At 34.3% G+C, this 14,079-nt stretch overlaps 2 protein-coding genes across 2 annotated transcripts; both read right to left on the bottom strand.

Annotated features, from left to right (window-relative positions):
- On the bottom strand, nt 713–4,856 carry LOC109714064 (putative disease resistance protein RGA3). Its single transcript, XM_020238471.1, has 3 exons — nt 1,711–4,856; nt 1,262–1,555; nt 713–727 (listed from the first exon to the last, which is right to left on the bottom strand). Exons 1-3 carry the CDS (start codon nt 4,333–4,335, stop codon nt 713–715), a joined length of 2,934 nt encoding a protein of 977 aa, XP_020094060.1. The 5' UTR covers nt 4,336–4,856.
- On the bottom strand, nt 4,488–5,085 carry LOC109714065 (putative disease resistance protein At1g50180). Its single transcript, XM_020238472.1, has 2 exons — nt 4,801–5,085; nt 4,488–4,547 (listed from the first exon to the last, which is right to left on the bottom strand). Exons 1-2 carry the CDS (start codon nt 5,083–5,085, stop codon nt 4,488–4,490), a joined length of 345 nt encoding a protein of 114 aa, XP_020094061.1.

The raw sequence follows: 14,079 nt of genomic DNA on the forward strand, positions 1-14,079 counted from the left end.
TTTATTTTTATTTTTACTTTTTTTTGGTGAGAAATGAGTTTCTCTATTGAGCATTACTATTATTATAAGCTCTACATTTTTCTCTCTACAAAATTTGTCAAAGTTGCACTTTTGGTTCTTAAACCATGAGACGTGATATTTTGGTTCTTAGATTTTAATTTATTGTAATTTTTGGCTCGATGTTTATGAATTATTACAATCAATTTTTGTAATGTAATATAGTTAGCTAAATATTAGGCCTTGTTTGGTGACGTCCTCATTCGGTATCCTGTTTGTTTGTTTATTTTTTTTTTAAAAAATTTGTATATCAAAAGATGTAGGAATGAACAGTAAATTGTTTAAGATCTTATCATTCAAAATTTTTTTTGACAGTAAAAAATAAAAAGTTGAAAAATTATATATTTTCACCTTTCAAAATATTTGAAAATAAGTTGTTATTTGTCACTTGAGCGGATGTATATCATGCATTGTAAGGTAACTAATAATAACAAAAGAAAACTTTTTCTTTCAAAACATTAAATTATATAGAATTGGTGTTTAAAAAGGTCTGTTTCTATACCTCTCTTTTAATTGTTACAAATGGGTAGAGACTATGATACTGTAACGATCTAATTCATCAGCACTAATATTTTGTTTGGTACATCTAATCCACTAACACTAATATTTTGGTATGTACAAACAATTTGCTCAAAACATTTATTAGGCTCAATTATCAATTCAGGTATGCCTGTCACATACAAGTTTTTCACATTTTTTCATATTATTCTATGTGGAACAATTGAATTGTCAGAGACCTTTTTTTTTTTAATAAATCATCCAGAACAATCTAACAATTACTAACGATATAATTTAATCAAATCCCATTCATTTAGGCACCCTATTTAGTGTAGTATCCGTATATCTAAATTAACCAAACTTTATGCATAGAATTATTATTATACACATTATTACAACTCCAACCCAAAAAAAAAAAAAAAAAAAAAAAAAACAAGTACAGTATAAATGTGCCCTATTCTAATTTTTTTAAATTTTAAACCTCGTTCTACTTTACCTTAGCCCACACCTTCAAAACCAACCAAAACGAAATGAACAGCTGCGTAATCGACACAAACGCTAGCACGAGAACGAGCCGATCCCTCACACTCGCCGCCCCCTCCGCTCGCCACGTGGCCGACGGAGCATCCGCCGCCACGTCATCCTGTCGTCGTCGGCGACGGCGACGGTGACGGTGAGGTGGTGGTGGTGGTGGTGGTGGTGCCACCTCGGATGCCGGAGCCTCCACGTGGCCTCCTCTTATTGGACTGAAGCAGGCCGCGGCGTCCACGAACTCGTCCTCCTCGGTGTTCGACGAAATGCCGCAGAGAGCGTTTCTGTGCAACGAAGGAACAGCCACTTCATCAGCTTCAAATTTTGGATTTGAATTTGAATTCGCAGGCGAAGAATCGAGTATCAAAGAAGCATCTTTGGTTGTATGAACGACTTCTTCTTCTTTGTTAGTTTGTGGTTCATGCAGGGTTGCATTTAACGGCGATTCGTGGCTTGTTTTGGCATTTTCCTCGTTCGCAGCAACACCATTGTCTTGTGTCTTGTGTACAGAGCTCTCTTCTTCTTCTTCTTCTTCTTCTTCTTCTTCTTTTTCTTGCTGCAGTTCTCTCTCTCCTTCCCTTCATCATCGTCGTCGTCGTCCTCCTCCGTCCCTCGCCCGACCACCAGAATCAGCGACCGGCACTTCTTCAGCGGCTCGGCGTTCGACCCCGCGCCTTCCCTGAGGAGAAGAGCAAGCCGTGATCTCTTCGTNGAATACCCGTGAACATGCTCGATATCTTTTATGAGCTCCCAATTCGCACCACCGATGGTGCACCTCTTGAGCAGTTCATCTGAGCATGCCAAATCCAATGACCGAATTGTCGAGGAGTTTAATCCCACCCATTGCGGAATTTCCTGCATGTCGTAGTCGTAAATGTGCACTCGTCGTAGCGAACCGATTGTCTCTACAGTCTTCAATGCAGGGCAGTAGCTTATGCTAAGCTCTTTGAGGGAGGGGAGGTTTGTGATCTTTTCTAATCTGGGCGTGTTCCACACGCTGAGTTCTTCAAGTGTTTCGAGGTTCTCAATGACTTCGAGAATCTTCGCGTCAACCACCCATAACTCTCGTAGTGCAGTGGCACGTTGGAGGCCGTCGGGTAAGGATCTCACTTTAGGGCAGCTTTCGAGCTGGAACGATTGCAGAAGTGGGAGCGTCCCGGTTTCGAATCCGGACCAGTTTGCTAAATTGGCCATGTTTCGTATATGAAACTTTTCCAGTTTGGGAAATGCCACCTGTTCTTCGGTCCCTACCATCTCGTCGCCGATGGCCTCAATTACGTAAGAGTCTGTTATGGACAGAAATTTCAATTTGGGGAGTTGCCCTAGCGGTGGAAGCCGTCGGCAGAGCCTACAGTTACTAAGATCTAGTCGACGGAGATTCGGAAGCAAAGCAGTTGATATCCAAGATGGGTACTTTGTGCCGAAGTAGTTAGTGATCTTAAGAGACTCCAAGCATGGTGGGGGGCAGAGCTCCTCGAAGATCTCTTCAACTCTTTTTATGGTCGTCGGGAGCTCAAATGAGTAATAGTCTCTGCTCTCACTGCTACAACCTAACTCGAGCTCCGTCAAATGAGGCTTGTTCTTAAGTTCCGCCCCCCGTGCATTGATATGGTTCATGGCCCTCTCCAAGTTCACAATTTGGAGTGTTCTAAGTTCCGAAAGATGCTTGATCTCTTCTAAAGTGCACCCATTCAGCTCTTCCTCAGACGCTACCGCACCATTCACGACGAAGCCCGATAGTGTGTTGAGGAGTTTCAACTTACCTATTTTAAATGGCACATCACTGATCTCAGTCCCTGCAAGATCAAGGCTTCTTAGCCTTCTTAGCTGTTCGAGTCCCTTCGGAAGGGCACGGAGTCGCTTACACTCTTTGAGGCCTAAGAATTGAAGGTTCCATAGATGCCTAATAGATTCGGGGATTTCTCTAAGCCTTGTTGAAGAAAGATTGAGGTACCTAAGGTGTACTAAATTTCTCAATGTGTCTGGAATTTGCTTGATTGCTGTTTCACTAAGGTCTAAGACGCGGAGGCAACGAAGCTTTACAAAGACGTCGTCCAAGCCACCCCCTTTTAATGGATTCATGGAGAGAAGCAATGTTCTGAGGCTCTCTTGCTTTTTGACTTCATTGGGGATTCCCATTATTTCTTTGCTCGCGAGTGATACGCGTCGAGTCGTTGATGAGAGGTCAAATTCGAGATCGTCCTTGAAAATTTCTTCTCGCGAGAGGAATTGCGCCAAAGATTGTAAGAGGGTATGCATCTTGAAACTTTTCCCGTTATGGTATTCGTGCTCTATTTGCAGCAGATTTCTTACTACTAATTCATTGCAGTACTCTTCTGCTATCTCTTCTAGCGTAGAATCATCTTTTTTCATCTCAACCAATCCCTCTGAGATCCATTGCTGAATAAGAATGCGTCGATTAATAGTAAAATCTGCAGGAAATAATGAGCAATAGAGAAAGCATTGTCTCAAATGAGGCGGCAAATCATTGTAGCTTAAATAAAGAGCTCCCATTACTTCCTGAGGAGGAAGCTCTTTCCAAGACCATGATTTGCTTTCATAGACTCGCTTCCATTCTTTTTTACTTCGCTCCCTAGTTCTCAAAACACCTGCTATCGTCTTGATTGCCAAAGGAAGGCCGTTGCATTTCCCGACAATTTTTTTCCCAATATTTCTCAAATTGTGAATTTCCTCCTCATTTGGAGTTACTGATCGACTGAGCAACATCCAACCATGTTCGGTCGACAATTGTTTCACATTATGGACATGAACAGCCCCCATTTTCTTAGCGACACTTTCGTATCTCGTTGTAATTAAAACTCTACTGCCTCTAGCGCCATCTTTTAATGGAGTTTTCAACAAATCCTCCCAGATTTGTGCATCCCATACATCATCGAGTACCAGCAGGAATCTTTTTTGTGCTATTGTTTTCGCCAAAATGGGCTCAAGCTGAGCAATAAATCTTGCCTCAGTAGAATCTCCGCCAGCTAAGTCGATGATCTTCGTGAGGAGGCTGGTATCCGATAAGTCTTTCGAGACACAGACCCATAATATTATTTCGAAAACACCCCTTATTCTTTCATTCTCGTTTATCCTTTTAGCAAGAGTCGTCTTTCCAATCCCGCCCAGCCCGACTATCGCAAAGAGAAGGTGATCCTCTTTCTCCTTTTCTGTTAACATCTTAACCAAATTATCAGTATCAGTCTCTATATCTGTTCCAACAGTGTCAGACTCGAGTACTTGAGACATTTTACGACTTAATTTGGTTGTCTGCTTATTGGGCACTGTTGATATTAGCAGGAGCTGAGATTTTCCCTTTAAGATGGCATTCACTTTCTGATTTAGACGCCTTAGATTGTTCGCAATCTCGTAACGAAGCTCAACTTTGTCGCAGCAAGAAACTATAGGGAGAAGCGGACGTCCCTGTGCAGATAAAGAATATCCCTAAGTTCATAGCTAATCTACAAGATGTTTGAGGAATGGTACAATTGATTTGTCAGAAATATTTGTAGAAATTTGAAACTAAACTAGGCACACAAGAAATGATCATTTACTAAGATTTTATCATAAAAAATAGGTGTCTTTTGTACAAAAACATCTACGCAAAACTAAAATCAGAACAGCCATAGTCGAACACTTTAAATTCGTCGATCTTAAACTCTTACCGAAAATAACAATAATCCAACTATGAAACTTGTGTAGTATTGCACTTGCCTGTTGTTCCTTGGTTTTGTGCTTCTCTGCTTCAATCCAACACTGGTCAATGATGTTATCAGCTTCATAGATGGTTTCTCTCAACTCTTTCAACCAGTTCTTGATTTCGTCGTTTTGCGTCTTCTTCTTCTCAGCGTCCTCAAGAAACTCTGTTACCATCTCGAGCCTTCTCTGAAGCTTCTTTGCATCTCCTGTAATGCCCAAAAGCTTCGTTACCTCGCTCTTCATCAACTCGCCCAATCGAGTGGCCATATCCGGAATGAAGGCGCTTAGAATCATCGCCATCTCCTTTATCAGGTGTTGTACATCCTTATTTTCGCCTCTTTGATCTATCTTCTACATCGAAGAATCGATAGAGTCGGTCAATTTCTTATATTAAGATTACAATAGAGGAGAAATGGAGATAGATGTTTGACTTTATACTGCTGATGGACATGGACAAGTTCTAAATTAGAGGATTGAGATTCTTTCACATTGAATTTAAAATGGGGTAGTTTTTGTTGTGAAGAAAACAAAAGTTGAGAATCATTTCCTAGAAAATGGGTTGTGTATGGTTTTGTTGATTCTATAACCTTATTGTGTCTTGAATTAGGAATACATGGGCTTTAATTATTCAAGGTTGACTTTTTGTGACAGTAGTTTTTTTTTTTTTTTTTTGGTAAAAACATAGTTAGTTATGTAGCTGTTGAGAACTTAATTTATTATTAGTAGTATTATAATTTAAGGGGCAATTTCATGGATACCCCTCTCAAAGTCTAAAATATCATAGATGTCCCTATAAAATTTAAAATATCACCTACACCCCTGTAAATACAAAAAATTATCATCAATACCTTTACTGTTAGTTACGTTAGCTTTACCATAGTTATTAAAGGGTTAAAGATGGGTTGACTTTTAAAATGACTTATTTACCCTCAAGGTTCTCTTAAGTAAAAATGTATGGAGATCCCCTCAACTTATGCCATTTTGAAACTGCTCCCTCAACTTTATTTTTTTAGTTGATATCCATTTCAGTGTATGAAAAAAATGAGAATTTTTTAGTTTTTTTGATAATTTCACCAAATCTAGTTGCTCTATTTATATTTTATCGAATAAATAATTATATATAAAAATTTAAATGAAAATAATGTTAAAAAATTATCTGATCTTTCTTTAATTTTGAAAGCTAAAATTTTTTTTAATCAAAATTATTCTCGATAATTTTATCTGCATTAAATGCATTAAAAAACTGAAACATAATATATTTTAGCTTTCGAACAAAACTCTCTTTTTGTTTCAATCGACAGAATAATTCATGCATATAGTTATGTGATTTACTTTTGCTTAAATAGGAAAAAAATAAAATCTATAATTTATTTCAAAATTACTATTACTAATTAGGAATATAAATTGATAAAGATACGCAATTTTATCTGAACTCGATTTAAAATGAGATAAGCTTAATCAATGCTGAATAGGAATAGTTTCAGTTATAGATATCAAAAAATAAAATCCCATCGTATGTAAATTCAGTTATGCGTTTGGTCTATATTTAAACTGAACTTGAACCGAAATCCGAAACTAAAAACAAAACCAAAATTAGATAAAAACATACTATATATAAAATATAATTTTTATATATTTTTTAATAATTAATATATATTAATGATTTAATTTAATATGTATATATTAAATACTCAAATTTAGATTTACAAAATTATCTTGAAATACCTATTAGTATTTTTATTATTAAGTATTAATAAGAGATAAAGGGTAAAAATGGTATTTTGAAAATTTAACTCCGTTTCAAATGGGACCTAACGGATCTAAACTAATAGAGGGCATTTATGATAATTTTTAACCTATTGGAGAGTATTTGTGATATTATCAATTTTAGAAGGGTATTGATGAAATTAATAGTTTCTGGAAGGGCATCTATGAAATTATTCCATAATTTAAATTGATAGATGAGGACAATTGATTAAAGAAACCCTCTGATTACAAAGAGGAATAATTTAGACAGCAAAGCAACTCAACCACTAGGATTTGTGACCCCTATATATTTTCATATTTTCCATTTCCCACATTGATTTGATACTTTGCGTTTAAGAAAGAATGTTTTACTTTTACAATTGTTGAATATACTTGTAGATTAAGTTTAATGCGTTTATGCGTCCAAAAGCCCATCATTATCAGATCTTTGAACAATCCTCCTCCTACATTATCAGATAACAGTGTTTTAATTTTTTAGTTTTTCAAATTTAATTATGATATCTGAGATACTTGAAGCATTATTCAAATCTAAATTAACAACAAATTGTAAATAGAGGAGAAAAATTACATAAAAACTCGAACTTTTATTTAATGTAATACACCAAAGTCCCATAGACACATGCATCAAAGCATAAACTGTATAAACAAAACAAATGCAACATTTCATTTAAACTTATTACACATAAAAATAACTAAACCAAGTTACAGATGCATGATGGATGCATGATCACTATATTAATCCAAATGTAACTATTGAACCGGTTTGAGCTTAATCGGTAAACCGTTACGGAAATCGACTTGTGGCTTCGCCATCGGATGATCCGGTCCGATTAACTCAAAATTGTAGTTTTGGATTAGTGTGTGGAGAAATATTGCAATTTCCATCCTTGCTAGGTCTCTACCTGGACAGAGTCTCAATCCCCCACCAAATGGCATGAAACTGGCCTTCTTTGTATCAGATAAAGTCTACAAAGTAGAAGAAACAAGATGAATCAGTTGGGGGGGTGAATTGTTTTTGTACTAATTGGAACTGCTTTTGGAAGAAGAAGCTGGTTTTGAATAAGAGCTCACCTCCCATCTCCATGGATTGAATTCATAAGGATCTTCAAAAACTGATTCATCCAAATGTGCTGCAGCTAGGTGTACTATGACACCAGTTCCTTGTGGAATTACATAGTCTAGAAGAGACAAGTACTAATTAACATTAATTAATTAGCTCATTTAAAGCAATAAAAACATTAGTTAATTATCCCTATTCGAAAAAAATGTGATAAAATATCAAATTAGGGCATAAGATTGGAACTAAATGAGGTTGATATTTCAAAGTATCGTCAAGATTATTTAATATGACAATAAACAATAATGACTTCGTTTTGGTTGAAAAAGCAATCGAGCAATATAAACAGAATTCGTTGCAAAAATAAAATAATGTGTTTTACTGAAAGAATAAGCTAAATTTAAGCAACATAAAACATTTAATCGAGTGGCCCTGAAATTACTTTAGATAATATAAACACTTTGGTGCACAGAATATTAAGTTCGAAGTAAATCTCTTTAATCACAATATTCTTGATAAAAATATTTTAAATTGGTTTAATCCCGTAATAAAATAGTAATTGGTTGAAGTAGGATGATAGAAAGTATAGTGGGTAAAATAAGTATTTGTCTTTGGTTGAAATATTTGCTTTAAAGAACAAGCGTGGTGATTGAGGTAACACCACCATATCCAAAGTTATAATATGAATTTGGAATAATTCGTGTATTAGGGTATAACGGCTACCTTCTTAATAACTTTCAACCCCGAACCAACAGGTGCGGTAGGCTCTTCATCAAAAACTTCTCTAGTTCTTTCACCATTTTTTTTTTAGTTTTTTCCTTACCAACCAATTTAACTTCACAACATTAATGGAGGAAATCTTCAATTTCATGGTCCCTTTTTATGTAATTTAAATTGGTTTTCGTCCATACATACACCAGTGGAGCACCGTGGTCTACTAAATACTCATGTCTCTAGATGAAATCACGAGATAGCCTATTCCCTTCCAGCAATTGCATTTCAATAATATACATCTTTTTTATGAATATATAATAATTATGGTAAACGATAAGAGCACATAAACATTAAAGCGGTGATATAATATAACTTGGATAATGAGCTTAATGTTTATAATAATGGAATTATGCAAATTATTACAGCTAGTGTCATTCTTACATTTGATAACATTTTCTTGGCTATATATATAATAGAGGAGTAAGGTCTGACCGGGGAGTAAGGGGCTTTACAGTCATTAAATATTTCCATACTCACACTTATTTAATTATTTTTGTGCGTAGTGAAAAATGATATCTTGCATCGATTAAATTCACCTCATTTATCTAATTAATTTCTCCAAATTTTACTAAACTATATTCATTACTGGTACACAGTTCCATATTAAATTCCATAATTTTCATTAACCAACCCACATTAGATATAGTGATTTTTCATTCGCATGAAAGCCCATTTCTTTCGCCCATATGATTGAGGAACATTAGTATATGGGATATTGAATTTATGGCTATTGAGATAACCTGATTCATTTGTAGTATTTAAGCATAGGTAGCATATAGGAAGCATTACTATGTAGGCATAAATCTTACTAATGAATGGAGAACTGCGTTCACCTATAGAAATAATAGGAATATTATTCATTCCTACTCATATTGATAACTTTCATTAAGCGAATTTAGATAACTTTAAACTAGATAATAATCACAAAGTCAAACATTACGTGCTAATCGGTTATTATCTTCTACAGTTACGATTTCCACTCTTTTTAGATTATTCCCTATCCGTTAGATATACTATTCAACAAACCACTGACATTATCAATCAATTTGCTCTGGAATACACGCACTATCATACTATTTTTTTTGCCTCCAACCGCACATTCTTTCATTCAAGAACCGAGACTTATATACCACAAAAATAGTTCGTGTTTATTTAATTGTATACACGAATAGCTATTTATATATGAGTAAATGCACATAGTACTAGATATAAAGTACAGAATATAAGAGTTACTATAATAGTATCATTAGGGCGCACAGCATACAGTAGTTGTTGTTGGCTATTACCGATTTTTTCCAGCCCTTTCTCTACGAATTTTAGTAGGACCATACAGTTACATTTTGGGAGAGATTAGAGTATTCATTTTATTTCTTAACTCATCATGGATTAATATTTATTTAAGCAGCTGGGTAATAGTTTAGACATACTCAACGCTAAAGAGGTAGCACTAACTAAAACATTGAAACCTAAGAGAGACTCGTATCATCCAATTAGAATTTTAATCTAAAGACTAAAAAAGTTAAAGAGAATTCCAACTATTGCTAATTTGTTTAATAAATTTTACGCGAATAGTAATTATTTGTCAACTATATTATTTTTTATAATAATATTTATTTGTATCATAGTGGCTTAATCATACTTATTAGGTTATTTTTGCATATTCCATTAATTATAGTAATTATCCACAAAAGGGTGATGAAAAGAACTCAAACAACACCGAATAACTAGGATTGACGACTAAGTAAGCGCGTTCATTAGACTTAGCCAAAGGTTTCTTTTACTCTTTAATTCCCAATTATTTGCCCGGACAACATAACTACACAGGCTCTAAGGTAAAATCTATATAAAATTAAGATAAAAAACATACGTACCGTACTTATTTGAATAATGAACACTTGAAGTCGAAACTTTTAAACTACATTTATTTTGTGTGTTCATGACTGGGCGAGCCCAAATTTTTAAAAATTTTGATTTTATTATCCAACTTTTAACAATTTAGTATAGTTATATTTCTGTTTTTCATAACGGATTCAAGAGTATTTTGTCAAATCTGTTTTACACATAACATCTGCAAATGAACAAGACAAAATTCAACAATGACGATAGTTGACTTTAAAATGATTATACAATCAGTTTTTCTATGATATTAATTGTCTACGATAAAATTGGGTGCTCATTTGCACCATTCAAGTCATTCCCTCCTTTATATCAAAAATGTAATGATAGTATAATTAATTTCGATACAAAACTATAGTGTTTGTCCAATTGGAGTAGTTATGATTCCAGAGGAATGTGGGGCGTAATATATGAAAAATGGTGAGGTAGAAAATATAAAGCAGAAGAGCCCATAAAGGAAGATGAGAAAGAGTCGACGAGGAGGTACGACTTCGTTAATGGATATCGAAGAAACTCGTACTCGACGAGGAGATGATGACATAATCAGTCCTTGATTTCGTGAACGCCGTGCAATGTATTAGTCAAATTTTTAACCAAATATAACGACCGGCGTTGCGGTACTTTATCTTTAAGGGGCATTCTATTTTTTGGGATTTCAAGCGCAATTTGTCGATATAGCTATTGACAGATGAGGGTAAATGTGGGCAAAATACTTTTTAGTATGATCAGTTAATAGGTCAGACAACAAATATAGAGATTGAGAACCTTATAAATGAATTTCATTTTATTTCCTTTATCTTACAATATATACTAAACTTTTAAAATTTTAATCTTTACTTTTCGCAGTTTTTAAATTTACTTTAATTTGTTCTCCATGGAAAATCACACTAATTCGAACTCCTTTTTTTAAAATCTGCACATTTCGTATCATATACTCAAATTCGCACCTGATTTAAATTAGTAATTTCAGCTAGGATCACGACTCTTCATGCAATTATTACAAACTATAGGTACATTTATATAAACTACATAATGAGTTTAAACTTTTAAAGTAAAGATAAACATTTTGAACCGGGAACTAAATGAACTTAATAATCTACAAAAAAAAAGTGGAAGCACAAATAACAATTTAAATTTTGAGTAATTTTATTATTCGAGCTACATCCAGCATCAGAATAGTATAATCGTTTAAGATAAGTTTGTGATATATTGTTCTCAGGTATACATACAAACATTATAGCACGGAATCAACATTTAAAAAAAAACAACAGTTTTGTAGTTCTCACATTAATCTATTTTGCAGAGAGAATTTTCACGAAGAGCCAGATCGATGTTTAGAAAAACCAAGAATTTAGATAGGACGGAGCAACAACTAACGCTGGATGATTATCAAGTTATTCGCCGACATTCACGCACAAAATTGTGAGGCTTCCAAATAAAAAACTAAAAATTTATAAGAATCACTGTCTTTTTTATTGAATAAAACTCATTATTGAAATTTTCTCTCTGTAACTTACTGTATCTCGAGAAGACTACAAAGAGTATTTTTACTATATTATACTTCCATACGAATTAAAAAAAGAGCTTATCTATACTATTTTAATTATCAATCATATAATAAACATCTCACATTATTTATTTGTCACTACAAAACCATCTATTACTTACTAATATAATATATACTATAAATACACACCTTTAGGTACCTATCTATCCGGTAACACCATGCTATATAACTGATGATAGCATGCAAAGCACTTGTGGGCTAATCCAGGTTTCTAGCCCATTATTAGATTTTATCCTTTTATTCAATTTTTATTTTAAGCGCCACATTAATTATACACATACTCAATCCACACACGTTTCAATACAATTTCCTAACAGCGAACTTTTTGTTTATCTATTTCTACGACGAGCATATTCTGCGATCCAAGGCGCTAAAAAATCAATAAAGTTTCATAACAAAATTGTTGCTATTAATTTAAGATTATGCTCCATGGCCCAGTTTTATTCGTAATTTGTCAAAAACATTTACAAACAGGAGTGTGCCATTATTGAGACTCTTTTATTGGCACACAAATTGAATATTTGTAGTTAGATATAGATGAGATGAGTAACGGAAGATGGTGATAGATGGATAAGTGTTTGAATCGCAAGAGGCTGAGGTCACTTAAATAATGTGGGGAGAAAAATTACTTAGCGGATATTCTATTTAAACATCTTCACAAGAATTATTACTCACAGCACGCTTCAACCGCCTCGGTCTTCTAAAAAGTATTCTAGCTCATTTTATTATATATATATAGGCTATAGTAAACACAATTATTAAATATTATTCTGAAATAGATTAATTTAATTATGACTATCAATTATATAACATAAATTTCTCACTAATTAGTATATATATGAGATCTTTACTGCTTATTGGAAGCACGGAGGGCCTTCCGTGCTTCCATCGAGCTTTTCCGATATTCACGAATGTTGCGACTTTTATTTCCCTTTTCTGATATCGGTGCGGACGTCAGGCATCATCCCGTTAGAGATTCTAATCTACGAATAGTTTGAATGTTACCGGATTTTCTGTGCCGAATACACACAAAATGTTATGATTTTTCGATAATCTATGTTCGCCAATAGTGAGTGCGAAGGGTTAAAATCAACTAATTTTAATGGCGTAGTGCACGCCCGTTTGCAAAGTTTAACGCGTAAGAAATATCCAATATCACTGACTGAAATTAGAATAAGAAAAATCTCTATATTATATCTCAAGTTAGTATCAATATACTTTGATCTACTTTCAATAGGAAATTTAATCAGATAAATTTTATACACGTTTGTACAGATTTATCTTCAACAGATGATAGATTTCCTGATAATAATACTGACACCTATACGCTCTCACTAGGCGCAAATAATAGCTATAAATCGGCACTATTATTTTCTACACTAATGCATATGTCAAGGTAAAACTTTACTATAAAAGTTTAACGAGCTTGACTCACAAACGATCTATTCAGAAAGATACGACAATATATTAAACGACCTGGAAAGCACAGAAGCAACTTCAGAGGGATACGTTTAATTTTGAGATTCTACATTCTTAACATCTACATCCATCAACACTCTCTCTATAAAAATGAGATAAATATAGCATAGAACATAATTGGTCAACTTATACATCAATATAAGTTCTTCAATTCGGAACGAACATATTTGTCCTTGTGAAGGTCATTAGCGAGACTCTGCGACTCGGAAATGTTGTTAGGATTCTCCTTAGGAAAGCAAGCGTAGACCGAATATAAAGGTACCTCGCTATAATTTGATACAGGGCTAGCAATCCAACTTGTGTTCGCACCTCAGTTCGTGTTCGGCTCAAGATGAGCTCAGTATCGATCGCTCGTGTAATAAACAGCGAACACGAGCTGATTTTTTAACTTGAAATTTAATAATCAAACATGAGTCGCTCGCTTGTGTTCGGTTCTATATACTTGAATATATTACAAATTTCTACTATTTGGATTATGGGCCAACTCAAATGTAAAAAATCTATATTTATAAATTTTAATTATTAGATTAAAATTTTAATGTTCTAATTTTCTCTCACTTTTCGCTCAGCAATAGAACTAACATTTACCTTATTGTTCGCGATCTAGCTGTGTTTGGCTTGTTAATAAACAAGACGAGCACAAACTAGATTTTTCAACTCAGTATTTTGATGAGTCAGCTCATTTCGCTCCTTTAATAATGAACGAATACGAGTCGACCCCAACTCGCTCGTGTTCGGCCGTTGACAAGGCTCA

Source organism: Ananas comosus, linkage group 8 (assembly GCF_001540865.1).
Source record: "Ananas comosus cultivar F153 linkage group 8, ASM154086v1, whole genome shotgun sequence".
Lineage (NCBI taxonomy): Eukaryota > Viridiplantae > Streptophyta > Magnoliopsida > Poales > Bromeliaceae > Ananas > Ananas comosus.

Bases quoted from the DNA above. Each gene is read 5' to 3' on its own strand.
- LOC109714065 (XM_020238472.1), bottom strand. From the start codon at position 5,085: ATGGCGATGATTCTAAGCGCCTTCATTCCGGATATGGCCACTCGATTG. The intron at 4,548-4,800 runs GCAAGTGCAATA...AACATCTTGTAG, and splicing joins ACAAAACCAAGGAACAACAG to ATTAGCTATGAACTTAGGGA.